At 53.0% G+C, this 27,959-nt stretch overlaps 1 protein-coding gene across 2 annotated transcripts; it reads right to left on the reverse strand.

The window, feature by feature from the left end:
• Positions 1 to 173: 173 nt before the first annotated feature.
• TTI1 (TELO2 interacting protein 1) lies at positions 174 to 27,847 on the reverse strand. 2 transcript variants are annotated; one of them, XM_015422798.1, is made up of 7 exons: positions 25,543 to 27,847; positions 22,887 to 23,087; positions 21,158 to 21,306; positions 18,496 to 18,636; positions 9,396 to 9,600; positions 6,748 to 6,835; positions 174 to 598 (listed from the first exon to the last, which is right to left on the reverse strand). In XM_015422798.1, exons 1-7 carry the CDS (start codon positions 27,845 to 27,847, stop codon positions 415 to 417), a joined length of 3,273 nt encoding a protein of 1,090 aa, XP_015278284.1. In that variant the 3' UTR covers positions 174 to 414. The 2 variants fall into 2 exon arrangements, with proteins under 2 accessions (XP_015278284.1, XP_015278291.1); XM_015422805.1 differs by lacking the exons at positions 174 to 598; positions 6,748 to 6,835; positions 9,396 to 9,600 and adding an exon at positions 16,747 to 16,808.
• Positions 27,848 to 27,959: the final 112 nt, after the last annotated feature.

Genomic DNA, 27,959 nt, shown 5'->3' on the forward strand with positions numbered 1-27,959 from the left:
AAAGGCACATCGGCCTGCCTGTTGCTGCAACCTTCTAGTCCACAGTCTTTGGCAGAACGAGGCCCCGAGGGACCAGACCCCTGGGGTGGGATGCAGCTGGCACGGCAGGAAAAGCTGAAAAGTTGATTCCCGCCAGCCGGGACTGCACTGACAGAAAACCTTTGCACCCCCGGGGACGCGTGGAGGGCCCCCACCGCTTGGGCTAGAATACGTCAAGGCTGAGTCTCTTCCTTTGGCCACCCACAAGAGCTTCCGCTTCTCCGAGAGCTGGTTCTCGCCCTCAACTGGGTCTCAGCCCCACCAGCTCCTCTCGGCAGGGCTCCCATCTCCCCGCGTTTCCGAAGGACGCCCGTCCGGTTGGGACCCGGGAGCGGGCACGCCTGCCCGTCTGTCCCCCTCTCTGCTCGGCCCCCCTCACTGCAGCTCGTCCAGCAGGCGTTGCACGTTGTCCGTGAACTCGTCCCGCTTCTTCCCCATCCCGCTCAGCCGCACCGGGCGCAGGCTCGGGTGGGGGGGCTCGTAGGCCCGGGGGCACCAGACCTCGCCGAGGAACAGCCACGCCGCATCCGGGTCCATCTGCATCAAGTGGAGGAAGACGCTGCGGAGACAGGAAAGGGGGCGGCAGTTGAACGGGAGGGTCGGGGGCTGTGTCCATCAGAGAAAGGGCAGGCCTGGCAGGCGTGCTCCTTGGAGCCTGGATTTATACAGCTGCCTTCTACTGAACCAGCCCCTGGTCCAAAAGGGTTGGTATCGCCTACTCAGACTGGCCGTGGCTTGCCGGGGCCCCAAATGGAGGTCTTTCACATCACCTACTGCCAGATCTTTTAACTGGGGATACGAGGGATTGAACCTGGAGCCTTCTGCATGCAAAGGAGACACTATGGATAGCCCAGGCTAGCCTGATCCCATCAGATCTCAGAAGCTAAGCAGAACCGGCCTTGGCACCACACAAGAACATCAGAGAAGCCAATGTTGGATCCGGCCAGTGGCTCCTCCGGTCCAACACTCTGTGTCACACAATGGCCGAAAATACCAGGGGCCCTCAGGAGGTCCAGCAGTGGGGCCAGGACACTAGAAGCCCTCCCACTGTTGCCCCCCCGTCCCAAGCACCAAGAAGACAGAGCATCCCTTGCCCCAGACCGAGACTTCCTCTCTATACTTTGTGGCTAATAGCCACTGATGGACCTCTGCTCCAGATGCTTATCCAGTTCCCTCTTATAAGAACGTAAGAGAAGCCAGTGTTGGGTCAGACCAGTGGCCCATCCAGTCCAACACTTTGTGTCACACAGGGGCCAAAAATACCAGGTGCCATCAGGCGGTCCAGCAGTGGGGCCAGGATACAAGAAGCCCTCCCACTCTTCCCACCCCCCAAGCACCAAGAAGACAGAGCATCCCTTGCCCCAGCCTGAGAGTTCCTCTCTATGCCTTGTGGCTAAGAGCCACTGATGGACCTCTGCTCCATATCTATATACTAATAGCGAAGCCGCCCCCTATGTGCGGATATCTAAATCCACACATCGGGGGCACCTGAGGGGCAGGGAGATTTTCTCCTTAGCCACAAGGAGATTTTCCTGCGCACGTGGGGCAATGCCCAGGTGTGCAGAAAAATATGAAAAGTTGGAAAAATATTTAAATTACCTAAAAAGTAAAAAATAAAAGAGCGTTCCCTACATATGCGCAGAGAACTCTCTGGGAACTGGCGGGCCGGCGGCTGGAAGGCGCTCAGCTCTCGCCCCCGGAGCTGGGGTGGGGGAAGGAGATCGGCGGGGCCCAAGCCGGGGGGGGGAGGAGATTGGGAAGCCCGAGCGGCCGGAAGCCACTCAGACCTCACCACCGGAGCGGGGGGGGGGGGGAAGGGGGGGGGGGGGGGAGGGGAGGGGAGAGACCATTGCAGGGCACAAAGCCACAGAGTCCACCCGCCAAAGCAGCCATTTTCTCCAGGGGAACTGATCTGTCAGCTGGAGACCAGCTGTAACAGTGGGAAATCACCAGGCCCCACCTGGAAGCTGGCAACCCAAATCCAGAAAGTAGAAAGAACCCCCCCGCGAGTATCGCGGGTCCCCTTTCTTGTGCTTATCTAATTCCCTCTTGAAGCCGTCCATGCTTGTAGCCGCCACCACCTCCTGTGGCAGTGAATTCTGTTCTTCTGCAACCAGGCACCCCGGAGAGGGGAGGGAGGGGACTTCCGGGGGCCGCGAGTGGCCTGCTTTGGTCTCGGCATGGGCCACGGTTGCCCAAGAGCAGGGCCGGCATGCGATGGTTCATCTGCCCCGGCCCAGGGGTTCTGCCAGGGCCCACTGCCGCTGACCTTGCCCTGCAGACCTTCTCTGCTGCCTGCTGGCCTGCCTTTCCCTCACCCGCTTGCCTGCAAGTGTTTCACCTCCCGTGCTCCAGGGCTGCCTGGTATCAGCACTGCAACTTACGGTCCCAGTAGGGACCCTCCCAACTCTGTGATCCTACAAAAAGAACGCGTAGGAATGGAGGCTTTCTGCTTCAGGGGACCGAATGAACTCTTCTCTCCAGCCTGAGCATCGGACACCCGGCCTGGCAGTTTCTTCCATTACTTCAGAAAAAGATCCCAATAAAGGAAAACTGTATCCTAACTGCACTCAATTAATTTTTAAATATTAAAGTGAACAGGATACAAACATTATTCGTGAAATACAAAATACATAGTAAAGGTAAAGGTTCCCTTGCTCGAAAGCCAGTCGAATCCGACTCTAGGGTTGCGGTGCTCATCTCCGTTTCAAAGCCGAAGAGCCAGCGCTGTCCGAAGAAGTTTCCGTGGTCATGTGGCCAGCATGACTAAACACCAAGGCCCACAGAACGCTGTTACCTTCCCACTGAAGTGGTCCCTATTTATCTACTTGCAATTTCTTGCTTTCGAACTGCTAGGTTGGCAGGAGTACATAAGAGGAGTACAAAAGTAAGAAAGGATTTATTATTACAATATTGTTGATTATGGGTACAATTACCATGGATTCTGATGCAGTATTGTTATCAATGTTATTCTACAAGGTTCTTTGTTTTCCTTCATCTATTCAGAAGAAGATATCTTTCGAAACGGTTGAACATTCTGGAGATTATCGTTAACAACCTATACAACAACCAATAACTGTTGAATACCTGTATATATTTTGTATTCATCTTATGCATTTTGTACTTCACAAATAATTTTTGGATCCTGTTCATTTTAATATTTAAACATTAATTGAGCGTAGTTAGGATACAGCTTTTCTTTATTGGGATCTTTTTCTGAAGCACTTTTTGGCTGTTACCATCTACTTTAAGCTAGTTTCTTCCATTAGACATGTAGGGAGCTCTGACTTGTCTGGGGGAGTACTTGGCTCCATAAAAAGCTCACAGCCCCTTGCTCTGCCCTTGTTATTAGGAGCCGACAGAGGTGACTCATGATCAATGCTCCCTCTAAGCTGTGGAGTCCTGTGAGCAAAAATTCTACTCTGTGAGCTCCTGGCATTGAAGCTGTGAGCGAGTGATTTTTGGCTACTGCATAAATCAGTTTGCTCTGGAGGGACCCATCCTTGCTGAGCTATGACAGAAATGTGTGAGCCAGAGGCTAAAGAACTGTGTGTTGGCTCACACTAACTCCTCTTAGAGGGAACACTGCTCCCAGCTCTGTGATTCTACGAAAAGAACTTGTAGGAATGGAGGCTTTCTGCTTAAGGGGACGGAATTAACTCTTCTCTCCAGCCTGACCATCGGACACCCGGCCTGGCAGTTTCTTCCATTAAACATGTAGAGAGCTCTGACTTGTTTGGGGCAATACTTGGCTCCATAAAGAACTCACAGCCCCTTGTTCTGCCCTTGTTATTAGGAGCCGACAGAGGTGACTCAGGAGCAGTGCTCCCTCTAAGCTGTGGAGTCCTGTGAGCAAAAATTCCACTCTGTGAGCTCCTGGAATTGAAGCTGTGAGTGAGCAATTTTTGGCTACTGCATACATTAGTTTGCTCTGGAGGGACCCATCCTTGCTGAGCTAAGACACAAGTGTGTGAGCTGGAGGCTAAAAAACGGTGAGCTGGCTCACACTCACCCAGCTTAGAGGGAACACTGCCCGGGACACATGCGGGTGGGGGTGGGGGTGATGGCCGGTGTCCCTGGCCAGCAAGCATTCAGCAATTCCTGCCTTGCTCCCTCCTGTGTAATGTGCGCCTTTAGATCAAACTACTTTTTCTTGGTCTTGTCAATAGTGATTTCCTTCTCTTTTTACTGATCGGGTGACTGGGGATTCTTCTGCCACCCTGGAGGTGATTCCCTGACACTCTTTTACAGCTGGATCAATGCGAGCGGATGTTAATTTATACCAGTCGCTTTGCAATCCATACTTTTGATCCCTGACAATGGGGGGGGGGGGTTTCAACAACCAGCAGCGCCTTGCCATTTCAAGAATCTAAGAATGGAAGAAGAGCCCTGCTGGATCGGAACGGTGGTCCACCTTGTCCAGCATCCTTTTGTACCCACTGGCCAACCAGTTCCTCTGGAGGGCCAGCAACAGGGCACAGAGGCTGAGGCCTTTATAGGAACATCAGAAGAGCCCTGCTGGATCAGACCAGGGGTCCATCTAGTCCAGCATCCTGTCTCACACAGGGGCCAACCAGTTCCTCTGGAGGACCAACAACAGGGCAGAGAGGCCAAGGCCTTCATAAGAAGAGCCCTGTTGGATCAGACCAGTGGTCCATGTAGCCCAGCATCCTGTCTCACACAGGGGCCAGGAGGTGAGAGGTGTCTGCTCCAGGAGGTGAGAGGTGTTCCTCGCTTGGGGTCACAGAATACCTAGATTAACCCTGACCAACCCACAACCCTAAGTCCCTTGCCTTCTGCTTATCCTTAAGAAGATAAGAAGAAGAGCTCCGCTGGATCAGACCAGTGAGGGCCCCTCTAGTCCAGCATCCTGCCTCACACAGGGGCCAACCAGTTCCTCTGGAGGACCAACAACAGGGCAGAGAGGCCAAGGCCTTCATAAGAAGATAAGAAGAGCCCTGTTGGATCAGACCAGTGGTCCATGTAGCCCAGCATCCTGTCTCACACAGGGGCCAACCAGTTCCTCTGGAGGGCCAACAACAGGGCAGAGAGGCTGAGGCCTTCATATGAACATCAGTCCTGCTGGATCAGAGCAGTGACGGTCCATCTAGTCCAGCATCCTGTCTCAAACAGTGGCCAACCACTTCCTCTGGAGGGCCAACAACAGGGCATAGAAGCCGAGGCCTTCAAATAAGAACATCAGAAGAGCCCATCTGGATCAGACCAGTGAGGGTTCATCTAGTCCAGCATCCTCTTTCATACAGTGGCCAACCAGTTCCTCTCGCGGGCCAACACAGGTCATAGAGGCTGAGGCCTTCCCCTGATGTTGCCTCCTGGCACTGGGAGTCAGAGGTTGACTGCCCCTGAATGTGGAGGTTCCCTTTAGCCACCATGTCTCATAGCCACTGATGGACCCCCTCCTCTGTGAATTTATCCATCACTACATCCACTAGCAGGGAAACCTGCAAGTTCATGACATTCTTTTAGCTGTCATTTTTATTCATTTTTGCATTCAGAGTCCTACCCTCCAGGCAAAGCGGATTTTAAAAACAACAACTGTAAATACAGGATTATTAAGGCAGTTTGCGTTTTGGTAGCAGAGGTTTCTGGTGGGCACAAAGTACTCTGGACGCTTGGATAAGAGCTACGCAAATGCTCACTATCGTTAATTACTTTCATTTACTGGGAGTGGTAATAATGCTGCCCTGGGAGAGAGCAGTTAGTCCTCCTCGTATCAGGCACCCACACTTCCTCTTTTAAACCAGTTTTATCCAAATATGCCACATAATGCAAAGAACTACGGTTCGTTTAACTTTAGTTGTGTTTTCATGCAAAGCCGCAGATTTGGAGATTATGTTGCTTACAGCTGTGCAAATAAGAGGATGATTTCTGGCAGAATTGTTAGTGTATCATCGTCTCCAGGGGTCATTTCATAGAAAAAGAGGTGCAGGAGCTCATTAGCATAACTCATTAGCACAATTTATTTGCATAGGCCACACCCCCTGACATCACTGGAAGCTCAGGCTCCACTGGACTGTTTTGGATTGCTAGCTATTGGGGGGGGGGGGTGCAGATTTGTCTTCGCAGAGGAGGGAGAGCTTGTACCTGAATAAAACTTGGTCTTAAAGGTGCCACTGGACTGTTTTGGATTGCTAGCTATTGGGGGGGGGGAGTGCAGATCTGTCCTCGCAGAGGAGGGAGAGCTTGTACCTGAATAAAACTTGGTCTTAAAGGTGCCACTGGACTGTTTTGGATTGCTAGCTATTGGGGGGGGGGAGTGCAGATCTGTCCTGAGGGAGAGCTTTTACCTGAATAAAACCTGGTCTTAAAGGTGCCACTGGACTGTTTTGGACCAGGGGGGCTGGGGGGAGCTCTACAACATACCTTCTACCTGGTCCTTTAACGGAAGACCTGGGACCTTCTGTGTGCCAAAGCAGATGCTCCACCACCGAGCCACGGCCCCTCTGCACAGCGTTCTCCCTTCTCCCCTGTCCCTGAGGCAGGTAGCCTCTCCCGCCTCTCTCTCCCCCAAGGACAGCCTGCTCTTCACAGGAATGGCAGAAACGGGCTTGCTGCGTGGGCTTTGGGCTGACGTATCAGCAGGGTGGAGTGCAAATCTCCCTACCTTTTCCAAGAGGAGGTGTTGTTTTTTTAAATTTAATACAATGGATGGTCTTAATTGCATGACTTGCTCGAAACACAACGTACCTGTGGGCAGCTGCTTGCAACTTCACGGGCTGTTTCGCGCTGAGGTAGGGCAGGCAGGTCTCTGCCACCTGATGGAGGTCGCTCTCATCTGCAGGGATGGAGGGGAGAGAGACAAATGCGTCAGCAGGAGGCCACTCCCCCCGCCCCGTCCATACGGCCCATGCCCAAGCGGGAAGAGGCCCGTTTGTCTCGGAAGGCGAGGCGGATGGGCCAGGTGGGATGCCGATGCTGGCTGACCGAGACAGGCCCTTGGGAGTGGAGAGAAGCAGCTTGGGCGGTAAACTACTGAATTTGACATATAGACGTGACCCACAGCTGGAGACCTCACAGAGCCATGAGCTTCTAGCTCTAGTGCAGGGGTGTCGAACTCATTGGTTATGAGGGTGTGTCATAAAATGTAATAAAAACTGGGGGGGAGGGGAGGTGGGGGAACTCAACCTAAGATATATCTGCGAACCAAGAGGGTCAAGCTAACACTATATAATATAAAAAATACAAATGTTTATTAAGGTGTACACATGTTAAAACATACTATGATTAAAAGAGAGTCTAAATTTCAGACCTTTAAAAGCTTCTCAAATACAAATACACGTGAAGGGTTCTCTACATTACACTGACACACATCCAAAATGCACGTATAAAAACTTTTTGATGGAGGTGACACACATCCAGACCAATGAAATCCCTGATACCAGGATAATCTGAAGAATCGGCATGGCTATATTTATGGCCCAACATATAAGCTAGTAGCATAACTAAAAACATATAAGGAAACAACATCTGGTTCTATCTATCTATCTATCTATCTATCTATCTATCTATCTATCTATCTATCTATCTATCTATCGAAATACATACATATATACATATACATACACACAAAAACCTTTTATACGTGTATTTTGGATGTGTGTCAGTGTAATATAGAGAATAGTGACCACTGAGGACGGCCTGAAGGGGCCGAAACGTGTTTGGTCCTAAGTTAAAAAGTGTTTACCTGTCAAGTGTATTTGTATTTGAAAAGCTTTTAAAAGTCTGAAATTTAGACTCTTTCTTTTAATCATAGTATGTTTTAACATGTGTACACCTTAATAAACATTTGTATTTTTCATAAAAGGTAATGCCAGGTAGCAGAGATATAAACTTTATAAAGGACACAAACACAAAGGTGTTTTTTTTTAACTTAAAATAAAAACATGCTTAAAACATTAGCTCTGCAAGCCGCAACCCTACTTTTGATCTATCGACATTCGCCACGGAAATCTCATGCTCAGAGTTCTGAGTCGAGGACCCAGGTCAAACCATGAAACGGCTGAGTGAGTGAGAGAGTCTGGCGAAGCAAGCGATGATGCAGCAGCAGCAGCAGAACTGGAAGCAGGAGACGGCCAGTTCCATTGCGGGCCTGACAGAATCCCTTCCAGGGGGGCATAATCTGGCCCCCGGGCCACATGTTTGACACCCCTGCTCTAGATGCCATCCGAAAGACACAGAAGAGGGAAAATGCCGTTAAAATGTTACACACCCCCTGGCATCTTTCCCCTGCCAGACTGGCAAGAGTATAGACAGGAGTTAGGAATCAGTGCTGGCACTCATCATGCACCTTTCTCCTGATTTTGCTCAGCACGGGCGGCAAGCGGGGGGACGGGGGGAAAGTGAGTGTAATAATAATAATAATAAACTTTATTGTCATTGTACATAGTACAACGAAATTAAGATGCAATCATTCGGTGATCTACAACCATACTCATATACACTCACACAACCATTCTCAACCATTCCTAGGTAGAGCTCTGCAGGGTACTGATGCCCAACAAGTGGAAATCTTCTGTTTTCTGAGATTTCAACAAGCGTTGCCCGTGCTTTTGCAAGCACATCTTACTAACACGAGGATTCGAAACTTGGTTCTGAGGCTCTACATCTGACAACAGCACTACAGATAAGATTAGAATCCACATGCAAAAGAACCTCCTCAGGAAACAATCCATATGCAAAAGAACCTCCTCAGGAAAGCTCCTCCATTAGCATGTTCGTAGCCTGGGGAACTCCTACAAGATAATGACTCAGCCCTAACCCACCCTCTGGAGGAGATATAAATTACCTGCCTACCATTTTGCTTCTCACCTTGACACAGAGAGTCCTCCTACTTTCTCTGTGATACCTCTGAGGATGCCAGTCACAACTGCTGGCAAAACATCAGGTCCTACAATGCCAAGACCACAGCCAGACAACCTGGAAAATCTACAACAGCTAATTGGTTCTGAGCGTTTGTCTGTATAAACTAACGCCAATGCTCTGAAGAAACTGAACACTCTGCCTAGCATTCCTGTTCTCCAAGGAACTGTGACCTGCATGCGCACAGCCACGTCTAACAGGAGGCAGAGGCCGAAGTCTGCTGAGGAACTCGGGTACAAGAGAGGCAGCAAGCGTTTGCCAGTCCAGAAATGCAGAATGGGTTCTGCGTCCAAGATTGATTCTCTTGCTGACCTTCACTGCCTCCAAAAGACCTATTTTCAGAGCCTTCCTGTATCTCGTGGCTTCCCATACAACAGCCAAACCTAAGAATCCCGGACAGGATGGGAGAAAGACCTGAACCCATAACAGTAACCGTCCCACCACCAGTCCCCCCCCCCCCAATTTTGGATACTCACCAAGGTCCAGCGCTTGGCAGAGGGAGCCCAGGCCCCGAAGCACGGCGAGCTGCAGCTTGAAGGCCAGGGTGTGGCTGTAGATGGGCCCGCTGCGGGCACTGACTGGCGCCTGGGTGGCAAGGGAGCCCGCCAGCTTGGGCAGGACGTCCTTGGAGAATCGCCGCCGCAGGAAGTCCCCGCTCCTGGCTCCTAACGCGCACAGAACCTGCCGGAGAGGTCCTCCTTTAGAGAGATGCCACCAAACGCTCCCTGCTGCCTACAGAATCCGTGCCTTCCCTCTGTCCTGCCAAATGGAAGCAGCGGCAGCAGCATCTTGGAGCCTCCCGTATTAATTAAATTGATTATTATTGCTCCGGATTTCAAGCCTAGATCTAACGGGTGGAAGTTACAAGGGAGTCGTTACCGGCTAAATATCAGGAGAGACTTCCTGACTGCAAGAGTGGTTGAGCAGTGGGACAGACTGCCTCGGGAGGTGGTGGATGCTCCTTCGCTGGACGTTTTCAAGCGGAGGCTGGACAACCATCTTTCGGGTAGGTTGTAGGGCTGTCTTTCGGCTATGCTCCTGCAGAGTGCAGGGGGTTGACCTGCAAGGTCCCTTCCAACTCTAATGTTCTATGATTCTAAGGTCCAGGGGTCATTTCGTAAAAAGAGGTGTAGGATCTCATTAGCATAACATTTGCATATGCCACACCCCCTGACATCACCGGAAGTGTGCCAGAAGGCAACACCCACCGCTCAGGCTCCACTGGACTGTTTTGGATTGCTAGCTATTGGGGGGGGGGGGCACGGCCTCGCAGAGGGAGAGCTTGTACCTGAGGGTGGGCTGGGGGGGCGCCTCTGCAACTTACCTGGCTGCTTCTTGCTCCTTGTGGCCCGACTGAGGGCGGGTGGGGGGAGGGGGGGGGGCTTGTTGCATGTGCCCGCCCCCCCTGGGCTCCTTACTGCCGGAGCTCCGCTCCTGAGCGCTCCCGCAGGAAATGACCCCTGCTAAGGTCTCAGATTAAAATACCACCAACCGTCCACTGGAGCAGGGTGGCTGGAAGACACAGCGGTTGCCTGAAATGTTTTGACACCTGAGGCGGAAACCCTGCCTATCTTCCTGCTAATTTACCTGGGACACACAGTCCTTTGGGCCTTTCTCCCAGGGAAGGAGGCAAGTCAGAATTGTGGAAGAGGACCAGCCCACCTCTGAGCCGCCATCATTTCCTAGGGCACAGGGGGAATGCGCAGCGTATAGCCTGTGGGGCAGATGTACCCCCTGGGCAGGGGCTGTGGGTCCTCTAATCGGAGCATGCAGAAGGCCCCAGGTTCAGTCCCCGGCGTCTCCAGTTAAAAGGACCAGGCAGGAGGTGATGTGAAGGATCTCTCTCTGCCTGTGACCCTGGAGAGCGGCTGCCAGTCAGAGTAGATGCCACTGACCTTGATAGACCGAGGGTCTGATTCAGGATTGTATAGAAATATTTATTTCTATAAGTCTCATGCCTTCTCCTGTGATGACATTCTATGTTTCCTGTGCAGGCCAAATGGTCCAGGGCAGACCAGATGGCCTGAACAACCTCAACAGCCATGCCATATAACCACATATTCTTTCACACCTCTAAGTGGAAGAGCTAGACTTCAAGGCGCCTGCTTTAAGGCTACATGGGCCATGTCATGTACATCATGGAGAAGCTGGAAGCTGGGTCACCTGACTGCAGGAGGAGTTCCCAAACTTCTAGCCTATCCCCACACGTAGCCATGACAACCAACAATTGGGCACACCCATGCCCACTCGCAATTGGTTAATAGCCACAGCTAATTTGTGACTGGAATTGGGCTATAATTGTTTGATCTCAATGAGAGAGACGCTCTCTTGCTCTTGCTCTCTGCTCCTGTTCTCTCTGCTTTTTTTACTGCACCTGAAATGCAGCCCTTGAGGGACAAAGGGTGGCTTTGTGGATGCATGCTTGCACAAGATGGGATTCCTACTCAAAATCCCTTGGTGCTAACTGGATTATCACAATGGACAATTTTGAACTGTTTGGATATTCCTGAACTTGGTAAATATGTATCTTTTACTGTGTAGTTAAGGCAAATCGCCTTAGGCTTGTTATTTTGGTAAACTCTGGTAGTCTGTGCTAAGCTCTGTACTAAATAAAGATTCCTCTGATTGTTAAAATTGCCTTTGATGTTGTACCTGAATTCCAAGGCTAAATCTTGTGGCCTAAACACTCACCATATACGCTATTATGGGAGAGTAAAAAGTGTGCATCTGTGGGAGTGAGTTGATAATGCGTTAAGCTCCAGATACCAACTGAGAGTTTGAACCTCTAATCTCAGGTTGGGGGGAACTTCTGTAGAGGTTCTGGTGGCATATGGTTCTGAAAACCAGAGAGGGTATAGACTACCTCTTGAGTTATTGTTTAATGTACTGAAAAGTACAGGATTCCCTCCCATTCCTGGACTGGCTTGGGTGGGAAATACCTGTACAAGAATAAGGTAGCTTCGTGTGTACATGGAAGAACCTCTGTTTGCCTGCAGAAGGTCTCAAGTTCAATCCCCACGAGCATCTCCAGTTGAAAGGACCAGGCAGGAGGTGATGGGGAAGACCTCCGCCTGAGACCCTGGAGAGCGGCTGCCAGTCAGAGTAGACAATATCAACCTTGATGGGCCGAGAGTCTGGTTCAGAAGGCAGTTTCGAGTGCTCATGTGCCATGAACACATTGAACTTTCTGATGAAGTCACACTAGGCCACCACCAGCCGTGTGTCACAAGAGGACAGGAAGGGGAGAAACCAAGGCAGACCGAGCTTGTGGCATTCTTAGGGGCGTCGCTCAGGCCTTGGCCCAGGAGGAGGCCAGGTGCTTCATCACATTCTTAAAGCATTTCAGGAGCGACTCAGATCCAGCCTTAGCTGCCCCGAGAGCCTTCCCATTCGGACAGGGTATCATTTCAAACACTCATTTCTCTTTTCTTATTCATGCATTGAGAACATTCATTGGCCACCTGCCTTCCACATGTAGCTCAAGGCGGCTTACAATATCAATAGAATACATAAATCACATTAAACCCCCCCATAATTTAAAATCAGTTTAGGACTGCAAGAACATTATTCAAATGTGGTCCTAACAGGGCTCTTTTTGTAGAAAAAGCCCAGCAGGAACTCATTAGCATAATAGGCCACACCCAACAGCAGGAACTCATTCGCATATTGGGCCACACCCCTGACCGCAAAGCTCATTAGCATGCCATGTTACCATAAGTGTGGTCACCCAGCCACACCCACCTTTTGCTTCTTATTCTGTTTACCTTGTCTGTTGTCCAAACCCAGGGCTTTTTTATAGCAGGAACTCCTTTGCATGTTAGGCCACACACCCCTAATGTAGCCAATCCTAATGAGTTCCTGCTGTTGGGTGTGGCCTATTATGCTAATGAGTTCCTGCTGGGCGTGGCCAACTTGGGAGCCAGCCGGAACTCCGTTCCTGTGCGTTCCTGCCCCAAAATAGCACTGGTCCTAAATAAAACTGTCTTCAACTGCCTCCTAAAGATTGACAGTCTCAAATAACACTCCCAAGATGTACATCTGGCTTTTCAAGGTGAGTATAACCCCATGCAAGACAGGAGAGATCTAAAGTCCCTGGCCTGCCTTTCTACCAACCCAGAGAACTTTGGTCCTGTCTGCGTTACGTTTCGGCTTCTGCACTCTCATCCAGCCCATTACTGACTCCAAGAATCACAGTTAGGTAGAGTAGTAGAAGATTGGATTTATATCCCACCCCTTCCCTTGGAGTCTCAGAGCGGTCCTTCCCTTCCCCTCCCCATGACAGACACCCTGTGAGGTAGGTGGAGCTGAGAGAGCTCTGAAAGAACTTGCGACTGACCCAAGGTCACCCAGCTGGTTGCATGTGGAGCAGTGGGGAACGAAACCTGGTTCTCCTAGATTAGAGTCCGCTGCTCTTAATTAACCACTACACAAAACTGGCTAGAGCTGGGTATCAGCTACATATTGGTGGCACATTAACAGCCTAACAGAAATGCCTACTTACAAAAGCAGGCTTATTGCAAAAGCCCAATTGATCACGGGAACAGGCCTTTCCAACGCGACAGGCCCCAGTCCTCTCTGAGCAAAGCCAGCCGCTTTTCCTTTCTGCATGGATCTGCTCCAAGTTTGGGCTGTCTCAATTAATCACACGGACTCAGAAACCTTCATGCCGTCTGTCCAAGCCGGTTGCGGAGGGCTCAGGTGCGATGTAGAAATGTGGCCGGCATGACTAAACACCAAGGCGCACGGAACGCTGTTACCTTCCCACCAAAGTGGTACCTATTTATCTACTTGCAATTTCTTGCTATTCGAACTGCTAGGTTGGCAGGAGCTGGAACTAGAGACGGGAGCTCACTCCGTCTTGCGGCACCCGGGTCTCGAACTGCTGAACTACTGACCTTCCACAGCCTGCAGTTCAGCGTCTTAACCACTTGAGCCACCACAGCTACATCTTTTTGTAAACAGGGCACTAAATAAAATAAAAAGGAAGCCGCCCATCTCAGAGGACTGAAAACACTGAAAGCCTCAATCTTACTCCCATGCAAGCCCTGCTATCAGGATCGGGGCCCACCAGGAGGCTTGGTGCTGACTGCAGCCTCCTGCACCCTCTCCCCTTTCCAGTTCCGAGACAGAGGCCACCATCAAAGGGATTTCTGTAATGGAACCCATCGCCTTTTCCGCAGCAAAATGTTAATAGGTAAAGGCGCTCCTGGAAGGCCCTTCTCCTCCTCTCCCTCCCCCGCTGCAGGATTAACTCCGCAGGACTGGCCAGCGCTTGACTGCCCTGCGGGGCTTGTTCCTGCTTGGCTTTCATCCTTAACTCCATTTCCACTTCAAAGGCTTTCCAGAGAAGAACAGCCGGATGGATGGATCTCGGAACGGTGGACCTGGAGGGCGTCTTCTGAAATGAGTGGCTCCGCTTGTCCTGGCTGCCGCTGGAGTTCGGCTGGGCCAAGGCAACTGGCAAGGAAAACCTGTCTCCAGGAAAGGAGAAGGCCCAGGCTCAATGATAGAGAAGGAGAAGAAGAAGAGATTGGATTTATACCCCATGGCCCTTCACTACCCAAAGGAGTCTCAGAGCGGCTTACAAACTCCTTTCCCTTCCCCTCCCCACAACAGACACCCTGTGAGGTAGGTGGGGCTGAGAGAGCTCTGACACAAACTGCTCTTTTTCAAGGACCGCTGTGCCAGAACTATGGCTTGCCCAACGTCATCCAGCAGGTGCAAGAGTAGGAGGAGTGGGGAATCAAACCTAGTTCTCCCATATTAGAGTCCGCACGGCACCAAACTGGAGTCTCAGAGCGGCTTATGATCTCCTTTTCCTTCCCCTCCCCACAACAGACACCTTGTGAGGTAGGTGGGGCTGACAGAGCTCTGACAGAAACTGCTCTTTTTTCAAGAACAGCTCTTGTCAGAACTACGGCTTGCCCAAGGTCATCCAGCAGGTGCAAGTGGAGAAGTGGGGAATCAAACCTGGTTCTCCCATATTAGAGTCCGCGCACTTAACCACGACACCAAACTGCAGTGTCAGAGCGGCTTGCGATCTCCTTTCCCTTACCCTCCCCACAACAGACACCCTGTGAGGTAGGTGGGGCTGAGAGAGCTCTGACAGAAACGGGTCTTTTTCAAGGACAGCTCTGACAGAACTATGGCTTGCCCAAGGTCATCCAGCAGGTGCAAGCGGAGTAGTGGGGAATCAAACCCGGTTCTCCCAGATTAGAGTCCGTGCACTTACCCTCTACACCAAACTGCACGCCAAGCATCTGCTTGGCATGCAGAAGGTCCCAGGTTCAATCCCCGGCATCTCCAGGGAGCCAGTTTGGTGTAGTGGTTAGGAGAGCACACTCTAAGCTGCGAGTTTGATTCCCTGCTCCTCCACTGGTGCGACCTTGGGTCAGTCACAAGTTCTTTCAGAGCTGTTGTGTCACAGGCGGTCCTCGAGAGAGCTCTCTCAGCCCCACCCGCCTCACAGGGTGTCCGTCGTGGGGAAGGGAAGGGAAAGGAGATTGTAAGCGGCTCTGAGACTCCGACTCCTTTGGGTAGTGAAGGGCAGGGTAGAAATCCAATCTCCTCCTCCTGCTCTTAGAGAATGATGCAGATGTATCTTATAGAGCTTCTCTGTTTGCTTTAGCAGCATCCATAATTAGATCTAAGGGGCTGGTTACCTGATTAAATCTGTTTTAGCCTTTTGATTTGTCGTCAATTTGAATCCGATTCTAAGGGTGGTAAATTTTTATTATCGCTATGGTGTCTTTTGTATTTTGTAATGGGCGACGGCTTAATACAATTCTTCTTGTTTGGTGTAGTGGTTAAGTGCGCGGACTCTAATCTGGGAGAACTGGGTTTAATTCCCCACTAACCCTAACCCCACCCACCTCACAGGGTGTCTGTTGTGGGGAGGGGAAGGGAAAGGAGTTTGTAAGCCGCTCTGAGACACCTTTGAGTTGTGAAGGGCAGGATATAAATCCAATTTCTTCTTCTTGTTGTTAAGTGGGGCTGAGAGAGCTCTTGACAGAAACTGCTCTTTTTCAAGGACAGCTCTGACAGAACTAGGCTTGCCCAAGGTCATCTGGGTTTGATTCCCCCTAACCCTAACCCCACCCACCTCACAGGGTGCCTGTTGTGGGGAGGGGAAGGGAAAGGAGTTTGTCAGCCGCTCTGAGACACCTTTGAGTAGTGAAGGGCGGGGTATAATTTTTTTTTTTTATTTTTTATTTTAACCTTAGATTTGATATACCGCCCTAACCCCCGAAGGGGTCTCTGGGCGGTTCACATTATGTCGTTCTAAGAACTTACTATCCCTATCTAAGGCCACATCTGAAGTTAGGGGTGGGACTTCCTATCAGCACCCTAGTGATATATGCGCTCCTTCTATTTACATTTTTTTTTTCTCCTCCGGCTCGGATCGGCTTCTTGATGTTCCTCGGCTGCTGGCGTGGCGTCCTCTCTCTTCTAGTTGTTAAGTGGGGCTGAGAGAGCTCTTGACAGAAGCCGCTCTTTTTCAAGGACAGCTCTGACAGAACTACGGCTTGCCCAAGGTCATCCAGCAGGTGCAAGTGGAGGAGTGGGGAATCAAACCCAGTTCTCCCAGATTAGAGTCCGCGCACTTAACCACGACACCAAACTGGCTGTCATTAAAGAAGGACCAAGGAGACTGTGATGTTGAAGACCTTCCTCTACCTGATGGACCGATGCTCCGATTCCGTCTAAGGCAGCTTTACGTGTGTTCAACTCAAAGGCTGTTTTAGCAACACGCAGAGAGGTCTCACTCACAGGAAACAAATGGACAAGAATCGCAACCCTCTCTGAGCCTAATTAGAGATTTTAAATTGCGGTCTTCTAGGGGTCCCCCCCCATCATTGTTTTATTTACAGCGAAAGCTGCCTTGAGTTCTGCAAAACAGAAAGGCGGCGAATCAGTGTTTTAAACAAAGACATAAGTAAATTATTCACAAAACGGTGCACTGTGCTCTCGGATACAGGTGGGGCCCTTTGAGCATGGCAGACTTGGAGGGCAGGCCTATAAACCGTCGCCAGGAAACTAGGCAACGGACTCTAACTTAGAAGAGAGCTCCGACAAGCAGAATCTGGATTGCAAGAGGTCAACCGCTTCTTCTTGAAAGCTCTGACCAGCGTATTTCAGAAAAGCTGGACATAGAATCGTAGAATGTCAGAGTTGGAAGGGACCTTGTAGGTCATCTAGTCCAACCCCCTGCACTCTGCAGGAGCACAGACGAAAGACAGCCCTACATACCTACAACATACCCGAAAGATGGTCGCCCAGCCTCCGCTTGAAAACGTCCAGAGAAGGAGCATCCACCACCTCCCGAGGCAGTCTGTCCCACTGCTCAACCACTCTCACAGTCAGGAAGTTTCTCCTGATATTTAGCCGGTAACGACTCCCTTGTCATTCCCACCCATTAGATCTAGTCTTGCAATCCGGAGCAAGAGAGAACAGATCTGCTTCATCTTCTACATGACAGCCCTTCAAATACTTGAAGACTGCAATCGTGTCCCCTCTAAGCCTTCTCTTTCCCAGGCTAAACAGACCCAACTCTTTCAGCCTTTCCTCATAAGACTTGGATTCCAACCCTCTCACCATCCTGGTTGCCCTCTTCTGGACACGCTCGAGCTTGTCAGCGAAAGGAGGACACGAGAGAGGTTTCTGGAATTATGCATGGGGTAACGTCTTCTCCCAGAAGACTACAATTGGAGGGCATCCCAGGAAGCCGATGGGCAGGAGGTTCAGGACAGACAAAAGGAAACATTACTTCACACAGAAAGTGATTAAAATGTGGATTGGGCTGCCAGAGGATGTAGTTATGATCAACGCTCCTTCTAAGCCGTGGAGTCCTGTGAGCAAAAATTCTGCTTTGTGAGCAACTGGTGTTAAAGTTGTGAGCGAGCGATTGGGCTCCTGCATAAAGTAGTTTGCTCTGGAGCCCTCCTTTCCTGAGCTAAGACAAAAATGTGTGAGCCGGAGGCTAAAAAAACCATGAGCCAGCTCACAGAAACTCAGCTTAGGGGGAAACACTGGTGATGACCACAGGAATGAAGAGTTTTAAAAGGGGATTAGATGGATTCGTGGAGGATAAGTCTATCAGTGGCTGCTAGCCATGATGGCTGAAGGGAGCCTCCACATTCAGAGGCACTAAACCTCTGAATCCCAGAGCCAGGAGGCAACCTCAGGGGAAGGCCTTGGCCTCTATGCCCTGTTGTTGGCTGTCCAGAGGAACTGGTTGGCCACTGTGTGAGACAGGAAGGTGGACTAGATGGACCCTCACTGGTCTGATCCAGCAGGGCTCTTCTGAGCTTCTTATCAGGGGAAGGCCTTGGTCTCTGTGCCCTGTTGTTGGCCCTCCAGAGGAACTGGTTGGCCACTGTGTGAGACAGGATGCTGGACTAGATGGCCCCTCACTGGTCTGACCCAACAGGGCTCTTCTGAGGTTCTTATGAAGGCCTCAGCCTCCCTGCCCTGTTGTTGGCCTTCCAGAGGAACTGGTTGGCCACTGTCTGAGACAGGATGCTGGACTAGGTGGACCACTGGCTTGACCCAGCAGGCCCCTTCTGATGTTCTTACCTTGAAGGCTCGGAGCACAGCCACGGGGTCGTCGTTGGTCAGGCGGGTCACAAGGGCAGGCCACGTCCGATGAACCAATGGGAGGAAGTGGTTCTGGTGAGGATGCAGGACTGTCACGCAAAGCTCCAAGACATCCAGAACCTGGCGGGGCGAGGAGGAGTCAAAGAAGAAACACAACAGACTGACTGGTACGCATGTCGGGGGGGGGCAGAGTTATGATCAGTGTTCCCTCTAAGATGAGTTAGTGTGAGCTGGCTCACAGCTTTTTAGCCTCCAGCTCACACATTTTTGTCTTAGCTCGGGAAGGATGGGGCTCCAGAGCAAACTAATTTATGCAGTTAGCGAAATCGCTCGCTCACAACTTTAATGCCCGTAGCTCACAAAGTATAATTTTTGCTCACAAGACTCCACAGCTTAGAGGGAACATTGGTTATGTCTGCCCAGTACAGAAGTGGGAAGATAACGACTGCCTTGCTGTCATACATGTTTGATTACTGCAACCCACCCGAAGTGGGGCTGCACTTGAAGACAATTTGGCGAAGTACTAGAAACTGTCAGCAAATGTAGAATTTAATATGTTGTCGGAGGCTTTCACGGCCGGAGTTCGTTAGCTGCTGTAGATTTTCCGGGCTGCCCGGCCGTGGTCTTGGCATTGTAGGACCTGACGTTTCGCCAGCAGCTGTGACTGGCACCCTCAGAGGTATAACACAGAAAGAGGGAGTACTCTCTGTGTCAAGGTGAGAAGAAGAAAAATGGTAGGCAGGTAATTTATATCTACTCAGGAAGGTGGGGTAGGGCTGAGTCATTATCTTGTAGACCCACCTTCCTGAGTAGATATAAATTACCTGCCTACCATTTTTCTTCCCACCTTGACACAGGGAGTACTCCCTCTTTCTGTGTTATACCTCTGAGGATGCCAGTCACAGCTGCTGGTGAAACGTCGGGTCCTACAGTGCCAAGACCACGGCCGTACAGCCCGGAAAACCTGCAACAGCTAAAGGTAGAATTGTTAGGCACACAGAGGGAAAATCAGCATGGCTTCTGCAAAGGGGAGTCCTGCCTCACCAACCTTTTTGAGTTGTCTGAGAAAGTGAAAAAGCATTTGGCCAACAGTGACTCAGTAGACATTATATACCCTGGACTCTCAAAAAGATTTTCGACACGGTAACTCGCCAAAGACTCCTGAGTCAACTTAGCAGTCATGGGTGTCCCGCTGCGGGCTCCTCCGCAGCCTCACAGGCCGCTGCAGCGGGACTGGCGCGACCCACGCCGGGCTCTCCACGAGCCCCAAGCAACGAAAGCGATGGAAGAGGACTCACCGAGGACTCCGGAGACGTCAGGCTCCTCCCAGCGGCAGCGGAGAGCACAAGGGAGGGAAGACAGGGAAAAGACGTAGCCGGGGAACGGGTCCGTGGCGGACTCCCCCCCTCGGCAGCCGATACAGGGGAGGCGAGCCCGGCCAATGAGAGAGAGACACGTGGAGGGGTCCAGCCTTACCAATCAAGGGGCTGGAGACGCTGACGTAGCTGACAGCGGTTCTCTCGGGTCCACAGGAAGCGGACACTCCCCTATCCGCCCAAGCGCAGAACAGGCAACCCAGGGAGACGGAGGGAGGCGGGACATATTGGGAAACTAACCATCGAAATGAGGAACTTGGTGATGGGCACAATGAAGAACCAATAGGATTAGGTAACACAGAAAGGGGGGTGTGACTAACAGGGGGAAGGAGGGATATAAGGAGGGACGCTGAGCAGTACCGGGGAGGAATGTCGGAGTCAGCTGATGTGCCAGATGGCTGTTGTGTGAGACAGGATGCTGGACTAGATGGACCCACAGTGGTCTGATCCAGCAGGGCTCTTCTTATGAAGGCCTCGGCCTCTATGCCCTGTTGTTGGCCCTCGGGAGGAGCTGGAAACTGTGACTGGGTCCAAAGCTCCCTCTAAGCTGTGGAGTCCTGTGAGCAAAGATTCTACTTTGTGAGCCACTGGCATTAAAGTTGTGAGCGAGGTGAGATTCGGCTGCTGCATCAATTAGTTTGCTCTGGAGCCCTCCTTCCTGAGCTGAGACAAAAAAAAATGGTGAGCTGGAGGCTAAAAAATGGTGAGCCAGCTCACACTCACTCAGCTTAGAGGGAACCCTGGGTCATAATTTGGCAGCCAGGGTCCTTACTGGGACCAGCCACACGGACCTGATAAAGGTGCATTACTGCAGCCCAGGGGTCCCCAACCCTTTCTGACCCTGCGGGTACCTTTGGAATTCTGACACAGGGTGGTGGGCGCAACTACAAAATGGGTGTCACAGGAGGCAGAGCACTGCACGCGGAGGAAGAGGGGTAGTTTTTAAAAAGACACTGGGAAAGTGTCTGCTGGTACTGGGTGAGGTGCCAATGGCTTCTTCTCTCCCTGTGGCAAATGGCTGCAGGGCTTCAGGTGAAGTCTGGATGCACGGGGCAGGGTTCTCTTCCTCCCCTGCAACAGAGGAGGAACCCCCGAGACTGAGGGTCCCGGCAGCAGACCAGGAAAGGTCTTAGAGCACAATCCTCACAAAGGGTAGGATGGGGAGGGGAGGAGAGGGGAGTCGGGGAGGGGAGGACCTTTGCTCTAAGCGTTTGGGGACAGGGGAGCTGGAGTGTCGAGGGAGCTCTGCCCGCTCCGAGGAGTACCTTCAGGCGCACGCGAAGGCTCTTGTCCGAGAGCAGGTGGACACAGCGCTCCATCACTTCTTTGGCCACCTGGGCGTGGGCGGGCAACGGAGTCTCCACCTCCGGGCTGTGGTCGTTCGACTCAGGCGCCGAAGTAGGCGGAGGCTCTCCTGGGGAAAAGGGAAAGGGAGGAGAGACACGTTTGGATGTTCCGAGTCCAGTTTGGAAGCTTCAGGCTTCCGCCGAGATACCTGAAGGCCAATCTTAACCTTGCCACAAAGGCAGAGAAGGAGGTCTAGATGGGGTTTCTGCCTACACGGATGGGTCTTCCGTGCCCCTTTCATGCACAGTGAAGAGCACACTTTCAGTGCCCTTCGCGACAGGATTTTACCATGCCAGATGGCAAAAGCCACTTGCAAACCGTCACTAAAGTGCACTGAAAGCGCATTAATTGGTGTCTGTGAAAGCACCCCCGGGGTACAGAAAGAACAGCATCTTGCAAACTGGAAAGAAGAAGAAGAGAGAAGAGATTGGATTTATACCCTGTCCTTCACAACCCAAAGGTGTCTCAGAGCGGCTTACAAACTCCTCTCCCTTCCCCTCCCCACAACAGACACCCTGTGAGGGAGGTGGGGCTGAGAGAGCTCTTGACAGAACTGTCCTTGAGAGAACAGCTCCGACAGAACTACGGCTTGCCCAAGGTCATCCAGCAGCTGCAAGTGGAGGAGTGGGGAATCAAACCCGGTTCTCCCAGATTAGAGTCCGCGCACTTAACCACGACACCCAACTGGCTCTGTTAGACTTAAGGGCACGTAAGTGTTCTTAAGAGGGGGTGGCAATCCCCACCCATCGCCCCCCTCCCACTGAAGGACCCCCAGTAGCCTGTCCCTCCTACAGCACACCCTCAAGCAAGGGGGGGGGGGTTCAGAGGCCGCAGCAGGCAGGGGAAATGTATAGAAATTACCCCCCTCCCCAAGAAAACTTAAGTTTTCTCAGATTCAAGTCCAGCAGAGACCACAAGATTTGGGGTGGGGGGGAGGGATGAACGTTTGAGAGTTAAATCTCCCTTTGCCAGATACAAGTCTCAGTGGCACCATTGGCACCAGGCCGTCAAGCCCTTTCTAAAATTAAAAAAGAGGAGATTGGATTTATATCCCGCCCTTCCCTACCCAAAGGAGTCTCAGAGCGGCTCACAAACTCCTTTCCCTTCCCCTCCCCACAGCAGACAGACACCCTGTGAGGGAGGTGGGGCTGAGAGCTCTCTCTTGAGAGGACTGCTGTTGTGAGAACAGCTCCGAGAGAACTTGTGACTGACCCAAGGTCACTCCAGCAGCTGCATGCCGAGGAGGAGTGGGGAATCAAACCTGGTTCTCCCAGATTAGAGTCTGCGCTCCTAACCAGCACACCAAACTGGCTCACCCCCCACCCCCGCCACTGCAGCCCGACGAAGACTGAGCAGGAGGCACAGGACATGGAGGCAAGGAAGTCGATCAGCTCGAACCACCAAGAGTGTCTCGTTCCTGGAGGGAGAGCTCTAGTCTGGAGATTCCCCCACAATTTATTCTCCCTCTCGCCTCTGACTCCCTGCAGGGTGTCGGCTGGCCTGCCCACATTTCCCAGTCCAACAAGGCACGACGTCACCAGCCTTTCCTTGTGTGTTCTTTCAAAAATCTCCCATTCCCCACACAAATCCCATCACCCTCCAAGTCCCGGGCTGGATGCATTCCTCCGCCCCCAACCAGGAACTGACCTTCCTCTCCTTCCTCCTCATCCGGCAGGTCACCCTCTGCGATCCGCTTCTGCCGCATGTACTCCCGGAAGAAGGCCTCCATTTCCTCCGCGGTGGGGACAGCGGCGGGCCTCTTCTCCGGCGGGCCAGCTCCTCCCAGCAAAGGGCCCCCGTCCTGTTCCGGGTTCCCGTCCGTTTGGTGCCCAGACGCAAACCAGGAAGCTGCCAAAAGGAGAAGAAAATTTTTTATTCCCAGGGTTCAATCCTGCACGATCCACAGTCTGTTCTTAACCCGGATAGGATGGTAGCAAACTAATACAATTTGGGTCGCCTTTATGTTTTTTTAATTGGGAAAAGAACCACCAGTTACACCGAATGGTGTGTGCCAAGGGTTGAATACGGGCCGATACAAATTGACTGGTCTGTCTCTTCGACGTCAAAGATTAGGCGGCGGTGAGAAGAGGAGGAGGAGGAGGAGATTGGATGCATACCCTGCCCTTCACTCGGAGTCTCAGAGCGGCTGACAAACTCCTTTCCCTTCCCCTCCCCACAACACACACCCTGTGAGGTGGGTGGGGCTGAGAGAGCTCTTGACAGAAACTGCTCTTTTTCAAGGACAGCTCTTATCAGAGCTATGGCTTGCCCAAGGTAATCCAGCAGCTGCAAGTGGAGGAGTGGGGAATTAAACCCAGTTATCCCAGATTAGAGTCTGGGCACTACACCAAACTTACCCAAAACATTAAAAAAGTATAAGAACAGCCCTGCTGGAGCAGATGAGTGGGCCATTTAGTCCAGCATCCTGCCTCACATAGAGGCCACAAAGTTACTCCAGAAGGCCAAGAGCAGGGTATAGAAGAAGAGATTGGATTTATACCCCATGGCCCTTCATTACCCAAAGGTGTCTCAGAGCGGCTTACAAGCTCCTTTCCCTTCCCCTCCCCACAACACACACCCTGTGAGGTGGGTGGGGCTGAGAGAGCTCTTGACAGAAACTGCTCTTTTTCAAGGACAGCTCTTATCAGAACTATGGCTTGGCCAAGGTCATCCAGCAGGTGCAAGTGGAGGAGGAGTGGGGGAATCAAACCCGGTTCTCCCAGATTAGAGTCCGCGCACTTCACCACGACACCAAACTGGCTTTTTCTGTCCACTCTCTCTCCCCCTTGCATAGTGCAGCAGAGATGTTCGCAGGAAAACCGGCACAGATTACAGACCCAAGACCCTGGGTCAACGTCTCCACTCATCTACCAAACCCTTTTTAGACCGACATTGCAGAGTTGCTAGGAGACGGGCCTGTACCTAAGGCGGGGCTTCCTTAAAGGGCCCCCGCTTCTTCTCAAAGGCATTTAAAGTGATCCTTTTTGAGAAGAAGTGGGGGGGGGGAGGTGGAACACACCCCTCTCCCTCCCCTCCTGCAAGACTTAAAGGGCCCTTCAGCAGATCGGTGGGGAGCTCGTGGCCTGCTGATCAGCTGGAGAGTTCTTTAAATCTTGCAGGAGGGGAGGGAGAGGGGTGCGAGACACCCCCTTCATTATGGCAAACAATGGCAGCCCCGCCAGAAATGGCAGCCCCGCCAGAAATTTTTTTTACCCCACAAGCAGTGTTCCCTTTAAGCTGAGTTAGTGTGAGCTAGCTCACAGTTTTTCAGCCTCCAGCTCACACACTCTTGTCTTAGCTCAGGAAGGATGGCTCCGGAGCTAACTGATTTCTGCAGCAGCCAATTCACTCGCTCAGAAAGCCAGTTTGGTGTAGTGGTTCAGTGCGCAGATGCTAATCTGGGAGAACCGGGTTCGATTTCCCACTCCTCCATTCGCACCTGGCTGGATGACCTTGGGCAAGCCATAGTTCTGATAAGAGCCATCCATGAAAAAGAGCAGTTTCTGTCAGAGCTCTCTCGGCCCCACCTACCTCCCAGGGTGTCTGTTGTGGGGAGGGGAAGGGGAAGTTTATAAGCCGCTGAGACTCCGAGTGAAGGGTGGGGTATAAATCCAATCCAGTTTGGTGTTGTGGTTAAGAGCGCGGACTCTGAACTGGGAGAACCGGGTTAGATTCCCCACTCCTCATAAGAACATAAGAGACGCCAATGTTGGATCAGGCCAAAGGCCCATCCAGTCCAACACTCTGTGTCACACAGTGGCCAGAAATACCAGGTGCCCGCAGGAGGTCCACCAGTGGGGCCAGGACATGAAAAGCCCTCCTCCACTTGCACCTAGTGGATGAACTTGGGCAAGTCATAGTTCTGGCACAGCTATTCTTGAAAAAAGAGCCGTTTCTGTCAGAGCTCTCTCAGCCCCACCTACCTCGCAGGGTGTCTGTTGTGGGGAGGGGGAGGGAAAGGAGATTGCTAGCTGCTCTGAGGCTCTGAGTGAAGGGTGGGGTGTATATCCAATCTCTTCTCTTCTTCTTCTTCTTAATGCCAGGAGCTCACACAGTAGAATTCTTGCTCACAAGACTCCACAGCTGAGAGGGAGCATTGCCCAAAAGCCCAAAAATCCTGGCTATGGGCCTTCGGGGAGGGCGGGATGCAAATCTAAAGAATAAATAAAAAATAAATATGAGAGCAAAATGAAACCAATGCAAAGACCTTTGGACCGGGGTGGTGGTGGTGGATGGGGGATAATATACTGACGCAGAAGGTTCCCTGCTGGGCAACAGTGGCGAAGCTCCTGCTTTTAATTACCTAGCATCGTCATGAGGGTGTGCATAACCCCAAGGAACAGAGGCGTGCGTTCGCTATGGCCCCGGTCGAGCGCGGCCAGGACGTCTTGAATCACGTCCCCCACCAAAGGCAGCACGTCGGCATCGGCGTGTCGGAGCATGGCCCCCAGGACCTGGGCGGCGTGCGGTTCGTGAGCCAGGCGGCGCAGGTGCAAGGAAATCCCGTCCACCAGGTAGTCCGCGTTCTGGCAGATGAGGCCCGGGACGGAGTCGTACTCGCAGGCCTGGCAGATGTCCGCCATAGTCCCCAGGGCCACCTGCCTGATCAGCAGGTTGCCGTCTCCAGCCTTTTCCAGAACTGGGTACAGGACGGAGATCAGGAGCTCGCGGAAGTCTTTCTCCAGTGCCAACGCGGAGCAGCCGACCCCTTCCAGCTGGATACAGATCTGCCAGATGTTGCCACTCATGGAGTGGACCAGGGGTCTCGGATTCAAAGCCGGAGGAAGCGGGAAGCCCTCGGCGGACGGGACGGCGAGGAGGCCGAAATATTCCCCGGCCGGCTCCGCTTCGAGCTCTTCCCCTTCGAGACTGGTGACCAGATGCCAGTTGCCCGGGTCCAGGTACTCCTCCAGCACGGAAGCGACGACCCCTTTGAGTTCGTTTCTGCTCAGTCCCGTTTCCCGCTCGCGGAGGACGTCCACGTCCCGGCCGGCAGCTCCGGCGATCAGCTCGTTGACCACCATGGCGGCCTGCTTCCGGTAGGCGGCGGACTCCCTGTAGAGCTCCGTGAAGTGGTCCACGAGTAGATAGAGGTCCCCGTAGTGCCCGAGAATCCGGCCAACCTGCCGCAGCAGGGAGAAGACCCGGTCCTCCGTGAAGAAGCGGAAGCGCTTCCGAGGGCCGCTCCCCTTGGGCGGGGGCTCCGTCGGACTCCCGGACAGCTCCCGCGGGCCTTCCGGGCCCCACCGGCGCCGCTCCTCCACGATCTTGACGTCCTTCGCGTCCATCTCCAGAACCTGCACGAGCGCTTTGGAGAGGCGCTGGAGGTGGGACGCGGAGTGGAGGACGACGTTCACCCTGGGGCCCAAGAGTTTCAGGTAGCCCACCAGCAGGTTCAAGGTCGCCACCTTGCCCTGGTCGTCCTGGGAGCTCATGAGGCGAGGAAGGGCCGTGGTGAGCGCGTGCAGTTCCTCCGAGAGGATGTCCGCCAGACGCCGCTCCTCGGCCACCGCCCCTCGGGCCGCCAGACCCCTGAGCGCCTCGTTGCTCCGGCTCCGCACCTCGGCGCTCTCGTCGTTCACGAGGCCGACCAAGGCTTTCACCAGCTGCCCTACGGATCCCGCCAAGGACCGGCTGCACTCGCTCAACAGCCGCGAGGACATGTCCGCCAGCTCCTTCCTCGCCTTCCAGTGCGGGTGAGCAGACACCCCGCCCACCACCTTCCGGATGACGACGGAGAGCTTGGCGGCGGTGCTCGTCACCCAGTCTGCATTTCTGTGCACCAGGAGCTCCGCTATCCGGCCGTCCCGATCCAGGGCCGGCTTCTCTCTCTCGGGCGGGACCCGGGCCAGCTGCTCGTCCGCCATCACCACGCCCAGCGCCCGAGAGAAGGCCCGGGTGGCCGAGACGACGACCGTGTGCCCCTGCTTCACGTCCCCCGTGATAACCCGGGACAGGGCGACGGAGACGCCCGGGAGGAAGGAAGCGAAGAGGTCGCCGAGGCGTCTCCGCTCCTCGCCATCCAGGGGCCGGTGGCGCTTCGGGCAGTCGCACTGCAGCAGGAGAGCCTGCAAGCAGTGCAAGGCGGCGACCTGGACGGCCTTGGCTCTCTCCCGCTCGGCGACGGCCAGCAGCAAGGAGACCGCGAAGCCCAGGTGGGGAAGGGCGGAGGGCCGGTAAAGGGTCAGGAGGACATCCCAGTCGGCCGCGTGGAGCAACGCCTCCAGGGTCCAGATCACGTCCTGCTTCAGCTCTTCGGACAGCGGGGCCGGCTGGCCGGGGCTGGCCGGAGACCCCAGGCAGAGGCAGAGCTCGGAGAACAGCTCCTGCAGCAGATCCGCCTTCCGCACGCGTGTGGCAGCAAGGACGAAGGCCAGGCATCCCACCACCTTCCGGACGACGCCCTCGCGCTTGGGCCCCGGCGTCTTGAGGGTGAACCTCAGCGGGAAGAGGACGTACTCCTGCAGCTCCTGCAAGGCGAGGTCGCTCACGGACTGCAGCTGCTCACGGAGGCGCTCCACATTCTCCGCCGTCTGGGCTTTGGTCAGCTGCACGCATGCTGGGCGCAAGGCCCCGAAGGCCTCCTGCGGGGTGTCGAAGACCGCCATGGCCTGGCTTTGGTTGTGCCCTTCTCTCAAGCGGCTTCGGTCCTCATCCTGTGGACGGGTAGAAGAGAGTCCCATGAGCATGGCTCCGTTTCTTCCCTGACAGAGAACACCC

The sequence above is a fragment of the Gekko japonicus genome, unplaced genomic scaffold (assembly GCF_001447785.1).
Source record: "Gekko japonicus isolate JY-2015 unplaced genomic scaffold, Gekko_japonicus_V1.1 scaffold1179, whole genome shotgun sequence".
NCBI lineage: Eukaryota > Metazoa > Chordata > Lepidosauria > Squamata > Gekkonidae > Gekko > Gekko japonicus.

Bases quoted from the DNA above. Each gene is read 5' to 3' on its own strand.
- TTI1 (XM_015422798.1), bottom strand. From the start codon at position 27,847: ATGGCGGTCTTCGACACCCCGCAGGAGGCCTTCGGGGCCTTGCGCCCA. The intron at 18,637-21,157 runs GTACTCCTCGGA...TCGCCCCGCCAG, and splicing joins GCCTTCGCGTGCGCCTGAAG to GTTCTGGATGTCTTGGAGCT. The intron at 9,601-18,495 runs GTAAGAACATCA...CCTCTCCGGCAG, and splicing joins CTGTGCTCCGAGCCTTCAAG to GTTCTGTGCGCGTTAGGAGC.